Here is a 22,513-nt window from a genome sequence, read left to right as displayed (position 1 = left end):
ACATGGCTTTAAGGTAAGGGGTGTTAAGTTCAAGGGGGATATTAGAGGAAGGTTTTTACTCAGAGAGTGGTTGGTGTGTGGAATGCATTGCCTGAGTCAGTGGTGGAGGCAGATACATGAGTGAAATTTGAGAGACTACTAGACTGGTGTATGGAGGAATTTAAGGTGGGGTGGGGGGTATATGGGAGGCAGGGTTTAAGGGTCGGCACAACATTGTGGGCCAAAGTGCCTGTATTGTGCTGTACTGTTCTATGTTCCATAATAGCTTAAATTATTCAAGTCAATTTGACAAATACAGCATGTATAAACTTAAAATGTAAAGCTGTCAGATTGTTGAAATAAATAATTTAGACAACTGAAAATGGCAGTAAGAAGACCAGCTAAATGAACTTATTTTCCAATGTAAGTGGATGCCAAGAAGCAAGGCATCCATATTACCAGAACTTGAACTATATGGAATATTACCATCTTTGCTTTGATTTTAGAACTCGATTATCTTTAACAAATAGCTTTTCAGTGTGTTGAGATTATCTTCTTTATTCTTTTTAATCCTTGCTCTTTTCCTCAGTCCTCACAAATCAGCAGCTAATCTCAGTTACTTCCAAACGGAAGCTCAAATTGCTATGAGTAGTTCACTGTTTACAATTTGTAATAATTACACATTTAGAAAATAACTCAATAATGAAATCACTACTGTATTTTTACATCCTATTCATTTGGATGACTTACAATATCAAATGAAGCCATTTTGACCATTGACATTCCATTAGAATTTCATTGTTCACATACATTTGCCATTGAATTTGCACCACATCCCCAGAAGCTGCCTGACTGTAGTTTTGTATGATGTTGCCAAGGATTCCAGATTGCTATTAATTCTTCCTACCTACATTTTTGCATTTCAACCTGTTTAAAACATTTTCTTATATATTTCTTCCAAAATTTTCAATCTAAAATTTTATTTAACTGTACTGAATAATTAACAGGAAATAGATTAGTTATCTTTGCTCTAGAACAGAACGTGCAGATCAGGTCATGTCTGTCTGAAAGGAATTAAAGCCAGTATTTCAGTTTGAAGACCTTTCAACTTGCAGTGTTAGCTTTGTTTCTCTTCCCACAGATGTGACTTGACTTGTTAATACTTCCAGCATTTTCTATTTTTATTTCAGATTTTCAGCCTTTGCAATTTTTTTTGATTTGCTCAAAATTCTGCCTATCTATCAACAACTATTATATTAGTGAATATAAATTAGCTTTGGTCCAGCAACACCACCATTTGTAAAATTCACACTGTTGTTTGTAAGATCATTTCCTTCCAAAGAAGCATTGCCCCTCATACTTCTATAATTTCCTTGAACCCTTTGAGTTCTATACCCTTCTCCAGTTCTGGTTTCTTGTGTATTTTTATTTCTAATTATTGTTAACCTGATAGTTGCGGTGACACCTTCCCAGGCCTTAAACTCCAAAGTTCTTTCCTTAAATCTCTCCATCTCACTTTACACACTCCTTAAGCCTGCTATTTTTATTTATTTATTTTATTTAGAGCTGCAGCATTGTAACATGCTCTTAGATTTCACCCTGCAATTTGAGAGGGTGAAGCTAAAGTCAGATGTATCCGTTTTACAGTGGAGTAAAGGGAATTACAGAGTCAAGAGAGAGGAGCTAGCCAAAGATAATTGGAAGGGGGCACCAGCAGGGATGACAGCAGAAGATCACTGGCTGGAGTTTCTGGGAGCAATGTGGTAGGCACAGGGTAGATATATCCCAAAGAAACGGAAGTATTCTAAAGGAAAGATGACATAAACGTGGCTGACAAGGGAAGTCAGAGCCAACATAAAAGTAAAACAGACAACATATATTAGAGCAAAAATTGGTGGGAAAGTAAAGGATTGGGAAAATTTTACAAATCAACAGAAGGCAAATAAAAGATGCCATCTTGGTGGTGGGAGATGAAAAATGAAGGTAAGCTAGCCAACAATCTAAAAGAGGATACCAAAAGTTTTTTCAGTTATATAAGAAGTGAAAGAAAGGCAAGAGTAGATATTGGAAGGCTGGGAAATGAAGTTGGAGTCATGGGGAACAAGGAAACACCAGACGAACTGAGTAAGTATTTTGCATCAGTCTTCACTGTGGAGGACACTAGCAGTATGCCGGAAGTTTAATAGTGTCGGGGGCATAAGTGAGTGAAATACTATGAAGAACATGCTTGGCAAACTGAAAGGTCTGACGACAGATAGGTCATCTGAACCAGATGGACTACACACCAGAGTTCTGAAAGAGGTGGCTGAAGAGACTATGGAGTCATTATTAATGATCTTTCAAGGATCGCTGGATTCTGGAGTATTGGAAAATTGCAAATGCCACTCCACTCTTCAAAAATGGAGAAGAGGCAGAAGAAAGAAAATTATAGGCCAGTTAGCCTGACCTCAGTAGCTGGAAAGATGTTGGAGCGATTGTTAGGGATGTGGTTTCAGGGTACTTGGAGGCACATGGTTAAGTAGGCCAAGTTCAGCATGGTTTTCTTGAGGGAAAATCTGCTAGAATTGTTTGAGGAAATAACAAGCAGGATAGACAAAGGAAAATCAGTGGATGTTGTGTACTTGGATTTTCAGAAGGCCTTTGACAAGGTGCTGCACATGAGGCTTCTGAACGAGTTAAGAACATGATATTACAGGATACTAGCATGGATAGAAGATTGGCGGGAGACAAAAAGTGGGAATAAAGGTAGCTTTTACTGATTGGCTGCCAATGATTACTAGTTTTCGGACCACTTCTTTTTACATTGTATGTCAATAATTTGGATGATGTAATTGATGGCTTGGTGACTAAGTTTGCAGATGATACAATGATAGGTAGAAGGGCAGGAAGAAAGGTTCAGAAGGCAGGGAGACTGCAGAAGGGACAGTTTAGGAAAATGGGCAAAGAAGTGGCAGATGGAATATAGTATTAGGAAGTGTATGGTCATGTACTTTAGAAGAAAGAATAAAAAGTCTATTTTCTAAATGGGCAGAAAATTCAAAAATCCAAGATTCCCTAAAGGTTAATTTGCAGACTGAGTCTGTGGCAAGGATGGCAAGTGCAATATTAACATTCATTTCAAGAGGACTAGAATATAAAAGCAAGGGTGTATATTGAAGCTTTATAAAGCACTGGTGAGGCCTCATCTGAGCAGTTTTGGCCCTCTTATTGAAGAAATGATGAGTTGACATTGGAGAGGGCTCAGAGGAGGTTCACAAGAATGATTATGGGAATGAAAGGTTTTTTGTATGAGGAGCAATTGATGGCTCTGGGTTTTTACTCACAGAAATTTAGAAGAATGGAGGGAGGGGATCTCATTGAAACCTATCAAATCTTGAAAAGCCTAGATAGAGTGGATGTGGAGAGGATGTTTCTTAGTGTAGGGGAGTCCAGGACCAGAGGGTACAGCCTCAAAATAGAGGGATGTCCATTTAGAACAGAGATGAAGAGGCCTTCCTTTAGCCAGAGGGTGGTGAATCTTTTGAATTCGTTGCCACATGCGGCTGTGGAGGCCAGGTTATTGGATATATTTAAGGCAGAGGTTGATAGGTTCTTGATTAGTCATGGCATGAAAGATTACAGGAAGAAGGCAGGAGAATGGGGTTGAGAGAGAAATGACATAATCGTGGAGCAGACTCGATGGGGAAGTTTTACTAGGTAAAAGAAATTACATAATTTCTCCCCTAAAGAATGTAAAAGGAAACTTAAGAAAGAGATTAGAAAAGCTAAAAGAAGTTACGAGTTTGGTTTGGCAAATAAGGTGGAAGTAAATCCGAAAGGCTTCTACAGTTATATTAAAAGCAAGAGGATAGTGAGGGATAAAATTGGTCCCTTAGAGAATCAGGGTGGTCAGCTATGTGTGGAGCCGAGGGAGATGGGAGAGATTTTGAACGATTTCTTCTCTTCGGTATTCACTAAGGAGAAGGATATTGAATGGTGTAAGGTGTGGGAAACAAGTAAGGAAGTTATGGAACCTATGACAATTAAAGAGGTGGAAGTACTGGCGCTTTTAAGAAATTTAAAAGTGGATAAATCTCCGGGTCCTGACCGGATATTCCCCAGGACTTTGAGGGAAGTTTGTGTAGAGATAGCAGGAGCTCTGACGGAGATCTTTCAGATGTCATTAGAAACGGGGATTGTGCCGGAGGATTGGCGTATTGCTCATGTGGTTCCATTGTTTAAAAAGGGTTCTAGAAGTAAGCCTGGCAATTATAGACCTGTCAGTTTGACATCAGTGGTGGGTAAATTAATGGAAAGTATTCTTAGAGATAGTATTTATAATTATCTGGATAGACAGGATCTGATTAGGAGTAGCCAGCATGGACTTGTGCGTGGAAGGTCATGTTTGACAAACCTTATTGAATTTTTTGAAGTAGTTACGAGGAATGTTGACGAGGGTAAGGCAGTGGATGTAGTCTATATGGACTTCAGCAAGGCCTTTGACAAAGTTCCACATGGAAGGTTAGTTAAGAAGGTTCAGTCGTTAGGTATTAATGCTGGAGTAATAAAATGGATTCAACAGTGGCTAGATGGGAGATGCCAGAGAGTAGTGGTGGATAATTGTTTATCGGGATGGAGGCCGGTGACTAGCGGGGTGCCTCAGGGATCTGTTTTGGGCCCAATGTTGTTTGTAATATACATAAATGATCTGGATGATGGGGTGGTAAATTGGATTAGTAAGTATGCTGATGATACTAAGGTAGGAGGTGTTGTGGATAATGAGGTGGGTTTTCAAAGCTTGCAGGGAGATTTATGCCGGTTAGAAGAATGGGCTGAACGTTGGCAGATGGAGTTTAATGCTGAGAAGTGTGAGGTTCTACATTTTGGCAGGAATAATCCAAATAGAACATACAGGGTAAATGGTAGGGCATTGAGGAATGCAGTGGAACAGAGAGATCTAGGAATAACAGTGCATAGTTCCCTGAAGGTGGAGTCTCATGTAGATAGGGTGGTGAAGAAGGCTTTTGGAACGCTGGCCTTTATAAATCAGAGCATTGAGTACAGAAGTTGGGATGTAATGTTAAAATTGTACAAGGCATTGGTAAGGCCAAATTTGGAATATTGTGTACAGTTCTGGTCACCGAATTATAGGAAAGATATCAATAAATTAGAGAGAGTGCAGAGACGATTTACTAGGATGTTACCTGGGTTTCAGCACTTAAGTTACAGAGAAAGGTTGAACAAGTTAGGTCTCTATTCATTGGAGCATAGAAGGTTGAGGGGGGATTTGATCGAGGTATTTAAAATGTTGAGAGGGATAGATAGAGTTGACGTGAATAGACTGTTTCCATTGAAAGTAGGAGAGATTCAAACGAGAGGACATGATTTGAGAGTTAGGGGGCAAAAGTTTAAGGGAAACACGAGGGGGTATTTCTTTACTCAGAGAGTGATAGCTGTGTGGAATGAGCTTCCTGTAGAAGTAGTAGAGGCCAGTTCAGTTGTGTCATTTAAGGTAAAATTGGATAGGTATATGGACAGGAAAGGAGTGGAGGGTTATGGGCTGAGTGCGGGTAGGTGGGACTAGGTGAGATTAAGAGTTCGGCACGGACTAGGAGGGCCGGAATGGCCTGTTTCCGTGCTGTGATTGTTATATGGTTATATGGTTATAATTCCAAAGCAACACACACAAAATGCTGGAGGAACTCAACAGGACCACTTTATCATACTAGAGAACCATTTAATGGTTTTATTGCAGCAAGGTAGAAGCTGTCCCTGAGCCTAGGAGAACATTAGGGGGAAACATAAGGGTAACACACCCACACAATATTGCAGGAACTCAGCAGGTCATTACATATGTATGGAGAGGAATAAACAGTCAACATTTCAGGTTGAGATCCTTTACAGGACTGGAAAGGAAGGGAGGGAAGTCCAGAATAAGAAGGAAGGGAGAGGGGTAGGAGTACAAGCTAGCTGGTGATAGGTGAGACCAGGTGAGGGGAAAGGTGGGGAATGTAGAGGGATGAAGTGAGAAGCTGGGAGGTAATAAAAGGTGGAAAAAGTAAAGGGCTGAAGAAGAAGGAATCTGATAGGAGACAAGTGAACCAAAGGTAAAGAGGAGGGGCACCAGTTAGAGATGATGAATAATTGAGAAGGGGAACCAAAAATGAGGAATAGAAAAAGTAAGAAAGGGGAAGGACATAAATTACTTAAGTTACATAAATACAATTTTTGTAACTGCAGACATAGATTTATCCATTTTTAAATTAATTTCAATATCATCTCTTTCTTAGTTGATCTTTGCTGTTTTTGAATTATGCCACAGTACTCTTGCAACTTCTTGGTGTCCTGAACATAGCATGAGTGAGGAATTCCAAGAAATCATGCAGAGACAGCTTGTGAGAACATATCAGAAAAACAAGGGGAAAGTATTTTTGTCCATCCCTTGAGTTCGGTGATTTTTTTGTTTCAAGTATGAGGCAGATTTATTAGAATTCCAAAAAAAAGGCCACAAAAACAGATAAAAATGTAAAAGAAGGTTGCACTGATAAAATGTCTCAACTTATTTTCCCATCTGGTTAAAAAATGAAACATCTAAATCACAGTAAATCCATTTTCAGTAATGCTTATTTGAGGGACAGTAGAATTCTACAATACACTGAGTTGTTTGCCAAAGAATTCCTGTCAACCTTCTCCTCAAAAAAAATCTTTTCAATTCTTTCCTTCCTTTGCTCCCCAACTATTTTGATTCTGAGTGGTGGTTTTAATCATCTCATCACACCTATAAAATCTCTTACATGCGCTAACTTCCACTCATGTTTCACTACAGCTTTGTAACCAGACATTATATCCCTGTCCAGAAGGTCTTGCTTCATCAGGACTCTTTTCTCAAATTCGAGTAGCTTTCGGAACTGGTCCGCCTTCGTCACTCCAGCCAAGTAGCATTCAACAAACTGGTTCTGGTCATGATTGCTGTGGGGTCCTGCACATTTCTGCTGCTGAGGTTTCATGAGCATGAGGGTAGTTAAGTCAAATTCCTCACTGATGAAGTGATCTTGGAGCATTTGTTCTTTGGCATCTGCGGTTGCCGAGCATGTGAATGAAGTATTATCTGGTGTACACTGAGAAACTCTAGCTGTATTCCGATCAGAATTGTCAGAGCAGTTAGCTGGAGGCAATATTGGAAGCATAGATCTCCGGCCAAGATCTGCCATTCCCTCGCTCATTTTCTCTGCTTTCTTCTTACTTGACTGCTGGGTTAATGCATTTTTCTCTTTCTTCAGGGTGGACATTTTAGCACTCCGCCATGATGCCGAGCCTTCATGCTGCCCAGATATTTTATACAGATTCCTGTGGTTCAAATGGCCAAAACTGTAGGCAAGGATGTCAGCCTTCTGAGCCCTTTCACAACCACAGAGAAGCTGTCGAAGTGTTTTCTCGTTTGAGTTGGTGCACTTCACGGATTTCATCCTTTCGGTGAAGCAAAGCCTGAAAAATTAGAAACATAATAAATGAGTCCAAGTGGTGAAGTGTGAAATAACCAACAACATACACAAAATGCTGGTGGAACACAGCAGGCCAGGCAGCATCTATAGGGAGAAGCGCTGTCGACGTTTCGGGCCGAGACCCTTCGTCAGGACTAACTCCAGTTAGAAATAACCAGTTGGTTGGTGAGATCCCGATGGCAGGGAGCAAGTGGCTTTTACAGAAGCATGGGAAGGTTAGTGCGCTACCAGAAACCATATTTAGTAGATCTGGAGACCAATTAGAAGAAAAGCTCAAGATGACAGGAAATCTCCTTCTAAGAGTCTTGATTTGAATACACTTCTCATGTTTCCTTCAGTTTACAGCGATTATCCAAATCTACCTTTTTGTTATGCAAGGAGCTATTTTGCTCCATTGTCAGTCTTTAAATTTATCTATAATAAGCATGTCCCAAAAGAGAGAAATCAATTCCCCTTCATTCCTGTGGAACTAAGTCTCATCTCTGCACTGAGACGACTTGTCTCTGGGTTTGTGAATGCAGTTCAATAAGCACGTAAGCCTAACAATCACAGTGGCCTTGCTCACAGCAAAAGGGCAGATCTGGCCACTGCTTTGCATTCCATCTATTTCAATACACACAGCTTAACAAGTAAGGCTGGCAAACTACCCCTAGGGACTGGGATATTGTGACCATAACAGAAGCTTCGCTGAGAGAAGAGCAAGGCTGGCAGCTGAATGTTCTGGGATACTGATGGTGTGTCAGAGAAACAGGTAGGAGTGAAGGGGATGTTTGATAAGGGAGGACATTGCAGCAGTGCTCAGAGAGGACATTCTTCAGGGATCATCCGATAAGGAGGTTTGGATGGAATTTAGAAAACTGAAGGAGATGGACACTTTGATAGGACTTTATTGATCTTCCCATAGTCAGTAGGAACTTGACAGCAGATGTGTCAAGAAATTGCACACAGCTGTGAGAACAGGTGGGTACAGCTAGTGAGAGATTTCAATGTTCCTCATATCAACAGGAAATCCTTCCTAAACACAGCAACCATTCTTGTCCTTGTGACAGCCAAGTCTATATAATAACCACAATGTCATAGTTCCAAGTACTGATCCATGCTCTATGTTGATCACCCTTGCTCCTGATACATCTTGCCTTAAAACAGACACTTCAATCCATCCCACTGACTACAATTTTGCTCTATCAACTACCTATCCTTCCTCATAGTCTCTCTACATGTATAGTGACTACCCTATCATCTCACCTACCACTCTGGTTCCATCCTCCTGCTAAACTAGTTTAAACACTCCCCAAAAGCTCTAGCAAATCTGCCCCCAAATTCAGGGGTAACCTGTCCTTTTGGTGCAGATCATACCTTACCCAGAAGAGATCCCAATGATCCACAAATTTGAAACCCTGCTCTCTGCACCAATTCCTCAGCCACACATTCATCTGGCAAATCATTCTATCCAGCACGTGGCACAGGCAGCAATCCAGAAATCACTACCCTTGAGGTTTTCACTTTCAGCTTCCGACCTAGTTCCCTATATTCTTTCTTCAGGAACTCCTCCCTTTTCCTACTGTAACACTTACCCAACAGGCTGGTATATGTCTAGGGGAAAAGGAGATCCAGCCACTCACCAACCCCACCTCCCGTACACGCAGGTGCTGTGAGAATCAAGTTTATGCCGCGCGCGCACACACCATATCAAACTCACACCAGATACCGTTATGGAATACACTTTAAAGATTTTACTAAAACTAAAAGAGTACTATGCAATACAATATATATGAAGGAAAAGAAAATAAAGTAAAAGGCGCCAACTTATCAAAGTTCAGTCAGTTTAATGCACATCGTTGGAGCTCAACCGTCGAACCATTCGACCCCTCGTCACTTTCCTCCGACTTCCACGTCCTCGCACCTGGGACCACCCTGGTGGTCAACCGAGCAGTGCAGCGCACGTCCACCTTCCTTGGTGTCTTCTTCCCGACTCCCCTGAAAAGACCGCGAAACCCCCGCTCCCAAACCCAAAAGACAAAATAACATTCCCCATTGGTCAACAAATTAATACAATCCCAATATCAGCAAGTCTAAAGCTAAACAACTGTGAGAGAAAGCACTTATCATACAAAGAAGCATTCCTACTCTTAACAAAACAAAGAAGTCATTTTGATTAACATACACAGTACATTGTACACTACCTATGTTGCTGGCACTGCTATGTACAGTACCAGCACTTCTGGATGCTTATCAGCCCCTCTTTATAATGCTATGGACAGAATCTAGGACGTCCCTGACCCTGGCACCTTGGAGGTAACATACTATCCAGGAAACAACACACACAAAATGCTGGTGGAACACAGCAGGCCAGGCAGCATCTATAGGGAGAAGCGCTGTCGACGTTTCGGGCCGAGACCCTTCGTCATGCTTTGAATTTTTTCAATGATTTTAAGTTCCCTGGCCCCCTCCGTCTTATTTTCACCATGGACGTCCAGTCCCTATATACCTCCATCCCCCACCGAGATGGTCTCGAAGCTCTTCGGTTTTTTTTGGATTCCAGACCTAACCAAATCCCCTCTACCACCACTCTCCTCCGTCTAGCGGAATTAGTCCTTACTCTCAATAATTTCTCCTTTGGCTCCTCCCACTTCCTCCAAACCAAGGGTGTAGCCATGGGCACCAGTACGGGTCCCAGTTATGCCTGCCTTTTTGTTGGCTTTGTGGAATAGTCCATGTTCCAAGGCTATACCGGTATCCAACCCCCTCTTTTCCTTCGCTACATCGACGACTGCATTGGTGCTGCCTCTTGCACGCTTGCTGAGCTCGTCGACTTCATTAACTTTGCCTCCAACTTTCACCCTGCCCTCAAATTTACCTGGTCCATTTCCGACACATCCCTCCCCTTTCTTGATCTTTGACTTCATCTCTGGAGATGGCCTATCTACTGATATCTACTAAAAGCCTACAGACCTCACAGCTACCTGGACTATTCCTCTTCCCACCCTGTCTCTTGCAAAAATGCTATCCCCTTCTCACAATTCCTCCGTCTCCGCCGCATCTGCTCTCAGGATGAGGCTTTTCTTTCCAGGACGAAGGAGATGTCTTCCTTTTTTAAACAAAGGGGCTTCCCCTCATCCACCATCAACTCTGCTCTCAAACGCATCTCTCCCATTTCCCGCACATCTGCCCTCACCCCATCCACCCGCCACCCCACTCGGGATAGGGTTCCCCTTGTCCTTACCTACCACCCCACCAGCCTCCAGGTCCAACATATAATTCTCCGTAACTTCCGCCACCTCCAACGGGATCCCACTACCAAACACATTTTTCCCTCCCCCTTCTTTCTGCTTTTCGCAGGGATCGCTCCCTACGCGACTCCCTTGTCCACTCGTCCCCCCCATCCCTTCCCACCGATCTCCCTCCTGGCACTTATCCTTGTAAACGGAACAAGTGCTACACCTGCCCTTACACTTCCTCCCTCACCACCATTCAGGGCCCCAGACAGTCCTTCCAGGTGAGGCGACACTTCACCTGTGAGTCGGCTGGTGTGGTATACTGCATCCGGTGCTCCCGGTGTGGCCTTTTATATATTGGTGAGACCCGACGCAGACTGGGAGACTGTTTCGCTGAACACCTACGCTCGGTCCGTCAGAAAAAGTAGGATCTCCCAGTGGCCACACATTTTAATTCCACGTCCCATTCCCATTCTGATATGTCTATCCATGGCCTCCTCTATTGTCAAAATGAATCCAAACTCAGGTTGGAGGAACAACACCTTATATACCGGCTGGGTAGCCTCCAGCCTTATGGCATGAACATTGACTTCTCTAACTTCCGTTAATGCCCCTCCTCCCCTTCTTACCCCATCGCTGACATATTTAGTTGTCTGCCTGTTCTCCATCTCCCTCTGGTGCTCCCCCCCCTCCTTTCTTTCTCCTGAGGCCTCCCATCCCATGATCCTTTCCCTTCTCCAGCTCTGTATCACTTTCGCCAATCACCTTTCCAGCTCTTAGCTTCATCCCACCCCCTCCGGTCTGCTCCTATCATTTCGTATTTCCCCCTCCCCCCACTACTTTCAAATCTCTTACTATCTTTCCTTTCGGTTAGTCCTGACGAAGGGTCTCGGCTCGAAACGTCGACAGCGCTTCTCCCTATAGATGCTGCCTAGCCTGCTGTGTTCTACCAGCATTTTGTGTGTGTTGTTGTTTGAATTTCCAGCATCTGCAGATTTCCTCGTGAGTGTTAAATCACTCTTTTCATACAGTGATTGTCCACATGCTTACAAAGAACAGCAGCGGCAGTCACTTAGGTATGCAAGCTGTTCAGCTATTCAATTCGATCTTAGCAAAAACTATCAAAATTGGAGGGGAACTTCAAAGTATTGTAGCCAAGGTAGACAAAAATCATACAAGACTCATGATTACTTCTATTAACTGCAACAATTTGCAAAAGTCGTTTGGAATATTCATTTCTGGAGGGGAAATTACATTGCTGATATATGTTATTCTTTGCAGACAGGAGCAAGTCCAGTGGTAGCTGAGTCATTCACTCCTCTCCAGTTTATCTTTTTAGAAATACACTAAGTTGTCACAGAGTCTGTAAACAATCTGTCTTTGCACCCCTCCCAAACAGTTGGATTTGAAATTTTCAGTTGGCATCATCCATATTTCCTTTCAATACATAGTGCTATTGGGGTCAGTAGAATACTAGAGTGATTGGTCTCTTCCTGATTCTGACCACCCACACTGACTCAGTAGACAATACCTCCACAACATCCTCCCTTTCTGCAGCTGTGATACTATCCCTGATTAGCAACGTAACTGCCACACTTCTTCTACCTAGACATCAAGTCCAGGCTGCTCTTGGGGAAATCTGTCATGTGCTAAAAGATAAACAATCAACCATGTGGTGAGCCTTGCATTCTGTATCATTTATGCTGAATGTATGTTTTTTTCTGGTGAATATTGTGCCGTAATATTATACCCCTGTGATGCTGCTGTAAGGAAGTGCACGCACGGGCTTGGTGCTTTTGACTGTAAACTCCGCTTTCATTTGAACACTTCCTCTGTAACTGCAACACGAGATTCTGTGTTCTGGTTTCCTTTGCCTTACAGCCTGGATATAATTATGTGAGGCATGGTGGACATGCAAAACAAAACCATTATCTCGGTTCACGTGACAGTAATAAAAACAATTACCAACGCCGTCAACACCACTCCCCTACAACTTGTTCCCTCTTGAGGCCCTCCATTGGTCGAAGTAAACGATGGACATTGTGTCTAGTTATCTGCACAATACACAACAGACAGGGCAGTATGATATGGAGAGAAGCTGTTGTCCACGCAGCAGGGTCCCCCTCTCGAGCAGCTGATGAATCCAAAGTAACGGCAGAGGCAGATTGTCACCAGCGGCATTACAGGAGTTGCTAGTCTGCATTGAACACAACGTTGGTCTGCCCTGGATTTTTCCTCCCGATGCCTTCACCATGAGCGGATCTTTGTTTATTTATTGAGATACCGAGCAGACTAGGCCCTCCCAGCCCACTGAGTGGTGCTGCCCAGCAACCCCCAATAGCCTAACTGTGGGACATTGATCAACCAGCTGTGGGAGGAAACCGCGGCGCCCAGAGGAAACCCACGCGGCCCTGGGGAAAATGCACGAACTCTTCACAGGCAGCGGCAGGAACTGAACCGTGGTACTAACCATGATACTACCGCGCAGCAAGGCAGTGGATTAAACAGCTTCCCAGCCTGTCAGTTTACAGAGAAATAAGTTCCCAGCCCACCTTTAAGGGCAGCTCCGAGGCCCGAGCGCTGACCTGGGCGGTATGGCTGACGACCCACCCCGCCAACCGGCCCTTCTGCCGCCGGTCACTTCGCCTGCTTCCCTCCAGGCCGGCGCTTCGCAGTTGCTAGGAGACGAGCAGCCGGGTCCGCCGCAAGACGTCCGTCACTTCCGCCTCGTCTTTCTCGGGACCGTCACGTGATGTAAACCGGAAGCCGCAGTGTCGGGGATAATGTGCTGGATCGTCCGTGGTGTTAGCAGACAAGGGAGAGTGGCGCTGAGGTAAAGGGTATGCCGTGGTTGTCCAAATATTTACATTGTTCACATGGGAACAGGCCTTCCGGTCCAGCATGTCTGTGAAATTAATGACGCTCATTCATCATGCTCTCTATTCCTCCAGTCCATAAGTATGGTCTCTCCACCATGTTATTGCTGTATGTGCCCTTACAGTGAGGTGCAGGTATAATGGAAAACTTCCAACAGCTTTACAAGCAACAGGAGAAGTTTATGCATAAATTAAACTGTACAGTGGGGAGACAAAAAGACCTTTAGAGCGAAAGAGTTGAAGAAAAGTCCACGGTAATGCGGGAGGTGTTCGGTTGCTGAGTTAGAGTCGTGCAGGTCGATTCAAGAAACTGGTGGTTGCAGTCCCTGAACCTGGCTGCGTGGGATTTCAGGATTCTCTGCCTCCAGTGGCAACTAGAAGAGGGCATAATCTGGATGGTAGGAATCCTTAATGATAGACATTGTCATAGGTGGAGAGGACTGTGCCCGCTTTCCCGATACCTACCACACACTTAAAAAAAAAACTTGCTCAACGCATCCCCTTTAAACTTGCCCCCTTCTCACCGTAAACCCTGCCCCCCCCCCCCCTAGTAAATGAAATTTCATTTTTGGGGAAAAAAGATTCTGATTATCTACCTAATGTATGCCTCTCATCACTTTAGCAGCCCCTACCAGTTATTCCCTCAGCCTCTGACACTCCAAAGAAAACATAAGTTTATCCAAACTCTCCTTTTGGCTAATACTTTTCAATCCAGGCAAAGTCTGGTGAACTCTTTCTGCCTCCAAAGCCTCCTTGTGCAGGTAAAGTGGTGTCCAAATGCTGCCTACCCGGTTTTGTACAGCTGCAACTTGTGACCTCCCATCTCTTACAGCCAGTGCCCAGACTGACGAAGGCAAGCTTGTCAAACACCTTCTGTACTATTATTTGTAGTACACCTAGTGTACTACTTCTATCACTACTGTTGCCACTTTCAGGGATGTCTGGAGTGTGCCCCAACATCAGCTTCACATAAATGCTCCTAAGGATCTTCGGGTTACAAACAGGTTCTGATTTTAGGGGTGTCCATAAGCAGATTGTATTCTTAAGTTGCAAAATACACAATACCAATTAATATGATAACCATATCTCCTCAGTAATGTGAGGAATGGTCTTGATGAAGACCAGTAACATGGATATTTATTGTCCTCCCATGCCTGATTATATTACAGAATCAGAACATTTCACACAAAGAGTGGTTTCAATGAAGTATCAGTGACTTACACCATTTAGCAGAGTATAATTGCACAAGTATCATTAGAGATTATTGCATGTCATTTTCCAAAGCAGCTCTGTCGAGCAGGTTCTGTATTGAAAATGGTGCCTCTGTTCTTAGGAGACAATGGTATTTGAATAACAAGTCACATGTAAACATTTATTTTCAAGACTAGTTCTTACTTTGTTAATATTTTTGAGAACTCATTGGTATGAGCAAGTGTCCGTAACTCATGCACTCCCCTGAAAATGATAGCACAGGCAGATAGAGTGACATACTTGCATTCATGGGTTGGGCAGTTGAATGCAACAGTTGTCCAGTCATGATGGAGCTGTATCAAACATAGACCGGGCCACATTTGGAGTTTTGTGTGCAGTTCTGGCTGCCTCATTACAAGGAAGGACATGGAAGCTTTGGAGAGGGTGCAGAAGACATTCACCAGGATGTTTCCCGCAGACATACTCAGCAAATCTATAGAATAGTAACTATAACAGGATCAATGAAAGATCAATCAGAGTGTAGAAGACACCAAACTACAAATGCAAAGTAGCAATAAAAATGAGAACATGACATAATGAGATGACTCCGTAAAGTGAGATAATTGGTTGTGGGAACATCTCAATGGATGGGCAAGTGAGTGTAGTTATCCCCTTTTGTTCAGGAGCCTGATGGTTGAGGGGTAGGAACTGTTCTTGAACCTGGTGGTATGGGTCCTGAGGCTTTTGTACCAGTGAGAAAAGAGCGTGGCCTGGGTGGTGGGGGTCTCTTGATGATGGATGCTGCTTTCCTACAACAGCGTATCATGTAGATGAGTTCAGTGGTTGAGAGGGCTTCAGCCAAACCACAACCATTTGAAGTGCAGCAGTGTAAATCATCAGTTTTCACTTACAGACATCTCAAATTGGAGGACCAAAGTGCGTCTTTTCTACGTTAATAATCTTACAGCAGAATCTGGTGTTTGTTACCTCAGGGCATTAAGACTCAGGATTTGAATGAAGCATCTGACTGAGAATGTTGGTAACTATGAGGAAAGCAGAATTTGATGCTTGTTTGAAAGTGCAGATGCTGAGGCATTCCAGATGATAACAGAGTCTCCAGGAACCGCTGTCCCCTTTTTCCAGTGTTCGAAGATGAAAGGACAAGATTCTGGGCTCATTCCTATTTCCATAACAAATAGCAATGGGGGGGGGGGGGAATAAACACAAGAGACTGCAGCTGCTGGAAATCCAGAGCAACACACACAATACTGCAGGGGCTCAGCAGGTCAGGCAGCATGTATGGAAGGGAAAAAATAGCTGGGACTGGAAATGAAGGGAGGAGAAGCTAGAATATGGAGAGTGGGGGGGGGGGGGGGTTGAGGAAGGAGCAGAGCTGACAGGTGGTGGATGAAGCCAGATGAGGGAGAAGGTAGGTAGGTGGATGGGTGGGGGAGAGGTTGAAGTGAGAAGCTGGGAGGTTATTGGTGGAAAAGGCTGAAGAAGAAGGAACCTGATAGGAGAAGAGAGTGAACCATGGGAGAAAGGGAGAAGAGAATGGGTAAAGGTGGGGGGGGGGGAGCCATAATGGGGAATTGAAAAAGAGCGAAGGTAGAGGGGGGAGAAATTATCAGAAGTTTGAGAAATCAGTGTTCATTAGGAATTCTTTGTTCCAGAGTTTTCAAAGACGAAGAATCAAAACTCACCAGAGAAATTCATTCTGATCTCTGTATTGAATAGATGCTTGCTAAGCCAGGCATTGTACTATCTAATCCCACATTTATTTTATATATCTCCCTAAGAACCTTACAGTGAGAATACCTCTCGTTCTTATAAACGCCATTAAGTACAAACCCAACCTGTCCAACCTTCCCTCCTAAGTCAGCCCCTCTATCCATGAAATCATCTCCCGAATGCTTCAAATGATAGCATACCTCTCTTGAATACAGTGCCAAACTCTGCACAGTACTCTAGGTGAGGTCTTGTAGTCCCTTGTGCAGTTCTAGTGAGAATTCATTACTTTTATATGTGAACTCTCTTGAAATAATAGCCAGCATTGTGTTCACCTTTCTGATTACCTGGCTGTACCTATGCTTCAGCTTTCTGTGTCTCAGGTATGAGTACCCCAGACCTCTTTGTGTGGTAGTCAATCCTCTTTTCAAATACAGGTGACTCCCATGTTCTGGTAGGGGATCCTAAAAATGGTCCATATTGCGATATTTCGTCTTGCAAAGCTGTGTCACCTGTGTCAGGAAATGTGAGTTAAAAATTAATTTACTATTTATCAGAATTCTGAAGTGCGAATTTTATACCGCATCTCAAAATTTTGTGCAGTTATTTGTGAATTCTGTAAAAGGTGAAATTCCCTTACCCATAAGGCCGAAACACACGTGTAATATGGTTTTATTGCTCTTTCTTCCTAAATTAGTAACCTCACTTTTTTTTTAAATTTTTGTTTTCTGCTTAGAGAGACAACACGGCCCAAAGAGCTGCAATGCCCAGCGACCCCCGCTTTAATACCAACCTAATCACAGGGCAATTTACAATCACCAACTAACCTACTAACAGGTACGTCCTGGACTGTGGGAAGAAACCAGAGCACTGGGAGGAAACCCACATGGTTCACAGGGAGAATGTACAAACTCCTTACAGATGGCGCTGGAATTGAACTCTGGAACGCCCCAAAGTGTCATGGTGTCACGCAACTGCTATGCTGCCGTGGCACCCACAGATTTAATTTGCCTTTCTCTTTGTAAATTGTTTATAATCATCACAGTTTGCTTTCTTACTACTTCCTATAATCCAGATATTGGTCTACAGTATATGCACTTCCTTTAAATCATCAATATACACTCAGTGGCCTCTTCATTGGGTACACCTTTCCAGTACTGGGTGGGACCCACCTGTGCCTCAGAACAGCCTGAATTCTTTGTGGCATAGATTCAATAAGGTGCTGGAAACATTCCTCAGAGATTCGGGTCCACGTTGACATGTAGCAGCACACAGTTGCTGCAGATTTGTCGGCTGCACCAGCCTGAACAGTTGACACAAGGCAGAATGTATCCATAGATTCACGTTGTTTATGCTAAATTCTGACGCTACTGTCTGCAGGTCACAGCAGAAATCAAGGTTTGTCAGACCAGGTGATGTTTTGCCAATCTTTAGCTGTCAAGTTTTGATGAGCCTGGGCCTGCTATAGTCTCAGTTCCCTGCTCTTAGCTGACAGGAGTGCACGGTCTTCTGCTTCTGCAGCCCATCCACATCACAGATCAATATGTTGCACGTTCAGAGATGCTCTTCTGTACACCATTGTTGTAACATGTGCTTATTTGAGTTACTGTCACCTTCCTGTCAGCTTGAACCAGTCCGACCATTCTCCTCTGACCTCTCACGAAGGCATTTTTACCCACAGAACTGCCACTCACTGGATGTTTTTTGTTTGTTTCCACACCATTCTCTGTAAAATGTAGAGACTTGTGAGTAAAAAGCCCCAGGAGTTTCTGAGATGCTCTAACAACCCTGGCTGGCATCAACAATCACTCCATGGTCAAAATCACTTAGATCACATTTCTTTCCCATTCTGATGTTTGGCCTGAACAACAACTGAACCTCTCGACCATGTCTGCATGCTTTAATGCATTGAGTTGCTGCTGCCACATGATTGGCTGTTTATATATTTGCATTAATGAGCAGGTGTACCTAATAAAGTAGCCACTGACTGTATTTCAACAGCTACAGTTCGTGAAGCATTATAAATTAGCCCCTTTATTCCCATACACTGCTTTCAGCCAGATAGCCAGTCCTCTCTCCATGCTAACATAGTACCCCTAATCCTTTGAGCCTGTATCTTGAAAAGTAATCTTTTATGTAGCACCTTATATGAACACCTTTAGAAACTCCAGTTATATTGCATGTACTGAATCTGAATCAGATTCATTATCACTGACGTATTATGAAATTTGCTTGTTTTACAGCAGCCATACAGTGCAGTTCTAGCATGGATAAAGCACTGGCTGACTGGCAGGAGGCAAAGAGAGGGAATAAAGGGATCCTTTTCAGATTGGCTGCTGGTGACAAGTGGTGTTCCACAGGGGTCTGTGTTGCAACCGCTAATCTTTAAATTGTATATCAACAATTTTTTGATGAAGTTGATGTTTTGGTGGCCAAGTTTGGGGACGATTTAAAGATAGGTGGAGCGGTAAGTAGTACGTATTGAGGAAGCAGAGGGGCTGCAGAAGTGTATGGTCGTGTACTTTGGTCAGAAGGAATAAAAGCATAGAATATTTTCTAAACGGAAAATTCAAAAATCTGAGATGCAAAGAGATTTGGGAGTCCTTGTGTAGGATTCCCCAAAGGATAATTTGCAGGTTGAATCAGTGGTGAAGAAAGCGAATGTAGTGTTAGCATTCATTTCAAGAGGACTAGAATATAAAAGTAGGAATGTAATGCTGAGGCTGTATAAGGCACTGGTGAGTCCTCACTTGGACTATTGTGAGCAGGATGTGCTGACACTGGAGACGGTTCAAAGGAGGTTCTTAAGGATGATTCCAGAAATGAAAGGGTTATCTTATGAGCAGTGATTTAAGGCTCTGGGCCTGTATTTGCTGAATTTTAAAAGAATGAGGGGAGATCTCATTGATACCTCTCAAAAGGACTAGATAGAGTAGATGTGGAGAGGATGTTTCCTATGGTGGGGGAGTCTAGGACAAGAGGACACAGATAGAGTGAATGTGAAGAGGATGTTTCCTATGGTGGGGGAGTCTAGGACAAGAAGGCACAGATAGAGTGAATGTGAAGAGGATGTTTCCTATGGTGGGGGAGTCTAGGACAAGAGGACACAGATAGAGTGAATGTGAAGAGGATGTTTCCTATGGTGGGGGAGTCTAGGACAAGAGGGCATAGCCTCAAAATAGAGGGACGTCCATTTAGAACAGAGATGAGGAGGAATTATTTCAGCCAGAGGGTGGTGAATCTATGGAGGAAAGATCACTGGGTGCATTTAAGGCGGAGGTTACAATAAGAAAGATATGTTTTAAATAGTGCAAAAATTGAGTTAGTGTTTCTGGTCCATTCAGAAATCTGATGGCAGAAGGGAGGATGCTGATCCTGAAACATTGTTCCTTCAGGCTCCTGTACCTTATCCACAAAGGCAGCAATGAATGAGAAGAGGGACTGCCCTTGATGGTGAGGATCCTTAATGCTGATGGATGCCATCTTCCTAAGGCATCGTGTTTTGAAGATGTCCTCGGTTGTGGGGTGGCTTACGCCCAAGATGGAATTAGCTGAGTTTTCAACCCTCTGCAGCTCTTTTCGATCCTGTGCTTTGGCAACTCCGTAGCAGATGGTGTTGCAAATAGTCAGCATGCTCTCCACAGTGCATCTATAGAAATTTGCTAGTCTTTGGTGATATACCAAACTTTTTCAAACTCCTAATGAAATATAGCTGCTGTCATGTATCAATATGTTGTGCTCAGAATAGATCTCAGACGTGTTGACTCCCAGGAACTTGAAACTGCTCACCCTTTCCATTGCCAACTCCTCAATGAGGACTGAACTGTGTTCTCCCAACTTCCCCTTCATGAAGTCCACAACCAATTCCTTGGTCTTACTGACGTTGTGCAAGGTTGTTGCTGTGACACCACTCAACAAGCTGATCTATCTCTCTCCTGTACATCCCCTCATCACCATCTGAGATTCTGCCAACAACAGTTGTGTCACAATGAATTTATAGATGGTGTTTAACCACACAGTGGTAACTAGAGAAAGTCGAAGAGAGGGCTGCGTGCACGTCCTTGAGGTATGCCTGTATTGATTGTCACCAAGGAGGAGGTACTATTTCCAATCTAAATGGACTGTGGTCTTCCAATGAGAAAGTCAAGGATCCAGATATCTTCAAGGTATAGAAGCCTAGGTTTCCTTTGACTCTGACTAATTTTTCTTCAAGATTCAAGACATTTTAATGTCATTTCCAGTACACAAGTGTCAAGGAGAAAGAAATCATTGTTACTCGGGAGCTGATGCAGTAAAAAAATCTAAATATGATAAAGAACACAACAATAAAAACACATAAGATAGCTTTGATATACAGATTGTATGTCCGTAAAGTGACGCTAGGCACAGGAGTGTCTGTACATAGGGTAACCTTGAAAGAAACTGATAAAGTAGTGTTGGTGGGAGGTGTGATGGGGTGGGTTGCTGAGTGGAGGTGTCACTGCTTGGGGAAAGTAACTGTTTTTGAGTTTGGTGGTACTGGAGTGGGCACTACGTTGCCTCCTCCCTGATGGGAGTGGGTGGGACACATATTCCAGGAGCAGGGCAGGTGGATCCTTCATTGTGTTGCTGGCCTTTTTCCCGCAGCTTTCCTTGCTAGCAGGTGGGCTGGTGTCAGTGATGTGTTGGTCAGTCTCGACTACCCCTTGTACAGCTTTCCTGTCTGCCACAGTGCAGTTTCCATCAACTTACCAGATAGGATTTCACGTTCATGAGGCCACGTTTGATCAGGTTACCACTTAATACAATAGAGGAGGAGACCTTTCTGCAGAGTTGAGTCTATGCCACTTCCAAGCAAAGCAGTTCCATCAGTCCATCCTACATTACTCTCCAAACCAAAGTCAATAACCTCCCTTTTTGAATCTTTTGATTTTCCTAATGTTGTTATAATTTCCATAATAATTGATGCCACTGCTTTTCTAACACAAGCTAACTGGCCTGAAATCACCACTTTTTGTATTCCATCCTTTTTGAATAATGTTATGATTTTTACAGTCTTCCAATCCTTTGATATAATGTACCTCCCATTACCACAATTTGGGTAGCAGAAATTTGCCCTTGCTGAATTAACAAATCATTACCAAATAATCTGAGGTACATAATAAAAAAAATCACTCTTATGGAATTTATCTTGTAAATAAATAGGCACAAAATGTGAAAAAGTGATAAATTCTTTCAGAAATTCGATTAATGTTTCTTGATGCGTATGCAAAAAACATGGCGATTTCAATTGAATTCAGTTAGCGCAATAGCTTTCGTTTTTGTTTTCCTAGCAGTTTAATTTCAAGATTTTCTCATTTTATTTACCTTCAAGATGTCCGGGAAAAGGCTAACAAGTTCAAGTGCAAGTTGTAAACCGAAACAACCACGTAAAGCAATTTCACTGGATATAGAACTCGATATTTTACGAAGGTTTGATGCCGGAGAAAAACTTAGTACAATTGCTAAAACACTAGGGCTAGCCACATCTGAAGTGGCAACAATAAGAGACAACAGAGATGAAATTAAGACAAGTGTTCAAATTGCTGCACCATTAAATGCTCAAACACTCTACTTTCAACACAGCGAAGTGATAAATGATATGGAAAGACTCCTGAGCATGTGGATAAAAGACCAGACACGGGATAATGTGCCATTAAGTACAAATGCTATTCAAGCTAAGGCCAAGAGCCTCTATGATGAACTTTTGAAAGAAGAGGGTAGCGGTGCACAAGGAAAACCTTTCTTGGCAAGTGAAGGGTGGTTTGACATGTTTCAAAAGCGATTCAACTTGCATAAAGTGCATAATGCTGTTGCCAATACTGCAATAAATTATCCAAGTGAACTGAAGAAGGTAATTGATGAAGGAGCTTACATGCCAGAACAGGTATTTAATATAGGCGAAATGGGTCTTTTTTGGAAACGCTTGCCTGACAGAACATATATTTCAAAAGAAGAGAAGGCCATCCCTGGCTTTAAAGCTTCCAATGATCGCCTGACTCTACTTGTAGGAGGCAATGCTGCT

At 43.1% G+C, this 22,513-nt stretch overlaps 1 protein-coding gene across 3 annotated transcripts in view; it reads right to left on the bottom strand.

The window, feature by feature from the left end:
- LOC140730737 (uncharacterized protein C6orf118-like) overlaps positions 1–13,343 on the bottom strand; it is a 52,306-nt gene extending 38,963 nt beyond the window's left edge. Inside the window, exons 1-2 of one of the 3 annotated variants that reach the window (XM_073051561.1) lie at positions 13,228–13,343; positions 6,753–7,443 (exon numbers count right to left, since the gene is read on the bottom strand). In XM_073051561.1, coding sequence (XP_072907662.1) covers positions 6,753–7,424 — 672 coding nt within the window. In that variant the 5' untranslated portion in view covers positions 7,425–7,443; positions 13,228–13,343. Of the gene's footprint in view, positions 1–6,752; positions 7,444–13,145; positions 13,185–13,227 lie in introns of those variants that run through there. The other 2 variants (XM_073051562.1, XM_073051563.1) reach the window with 2 other exon arrangements.
- Positions 13,344–22,513: the final 9,170 nt, after the last annotated feature.

The sequence above is a fragment of the Hemitrygon akajei genome, chromosome 7 (assembly GCF_048418815.1).
Source record: "Hemitrygon akajei chromosome 7, sHemAka1.3, whole genome shotgun sequence".
Taxonomy (NCBI): domain Eukaryota; kingdom Metazoa; phylum Chordata; class Chondrichthyes; order Myliobatiformes; family Dasyatidae; genus Hemitrygon; species Hemitrygon akajei.
The sequence above is the reverse complement of the archived record's forward strand: the minus strand, read 5'-3'. Positions and strand labels throughout refer to the sequence as shown.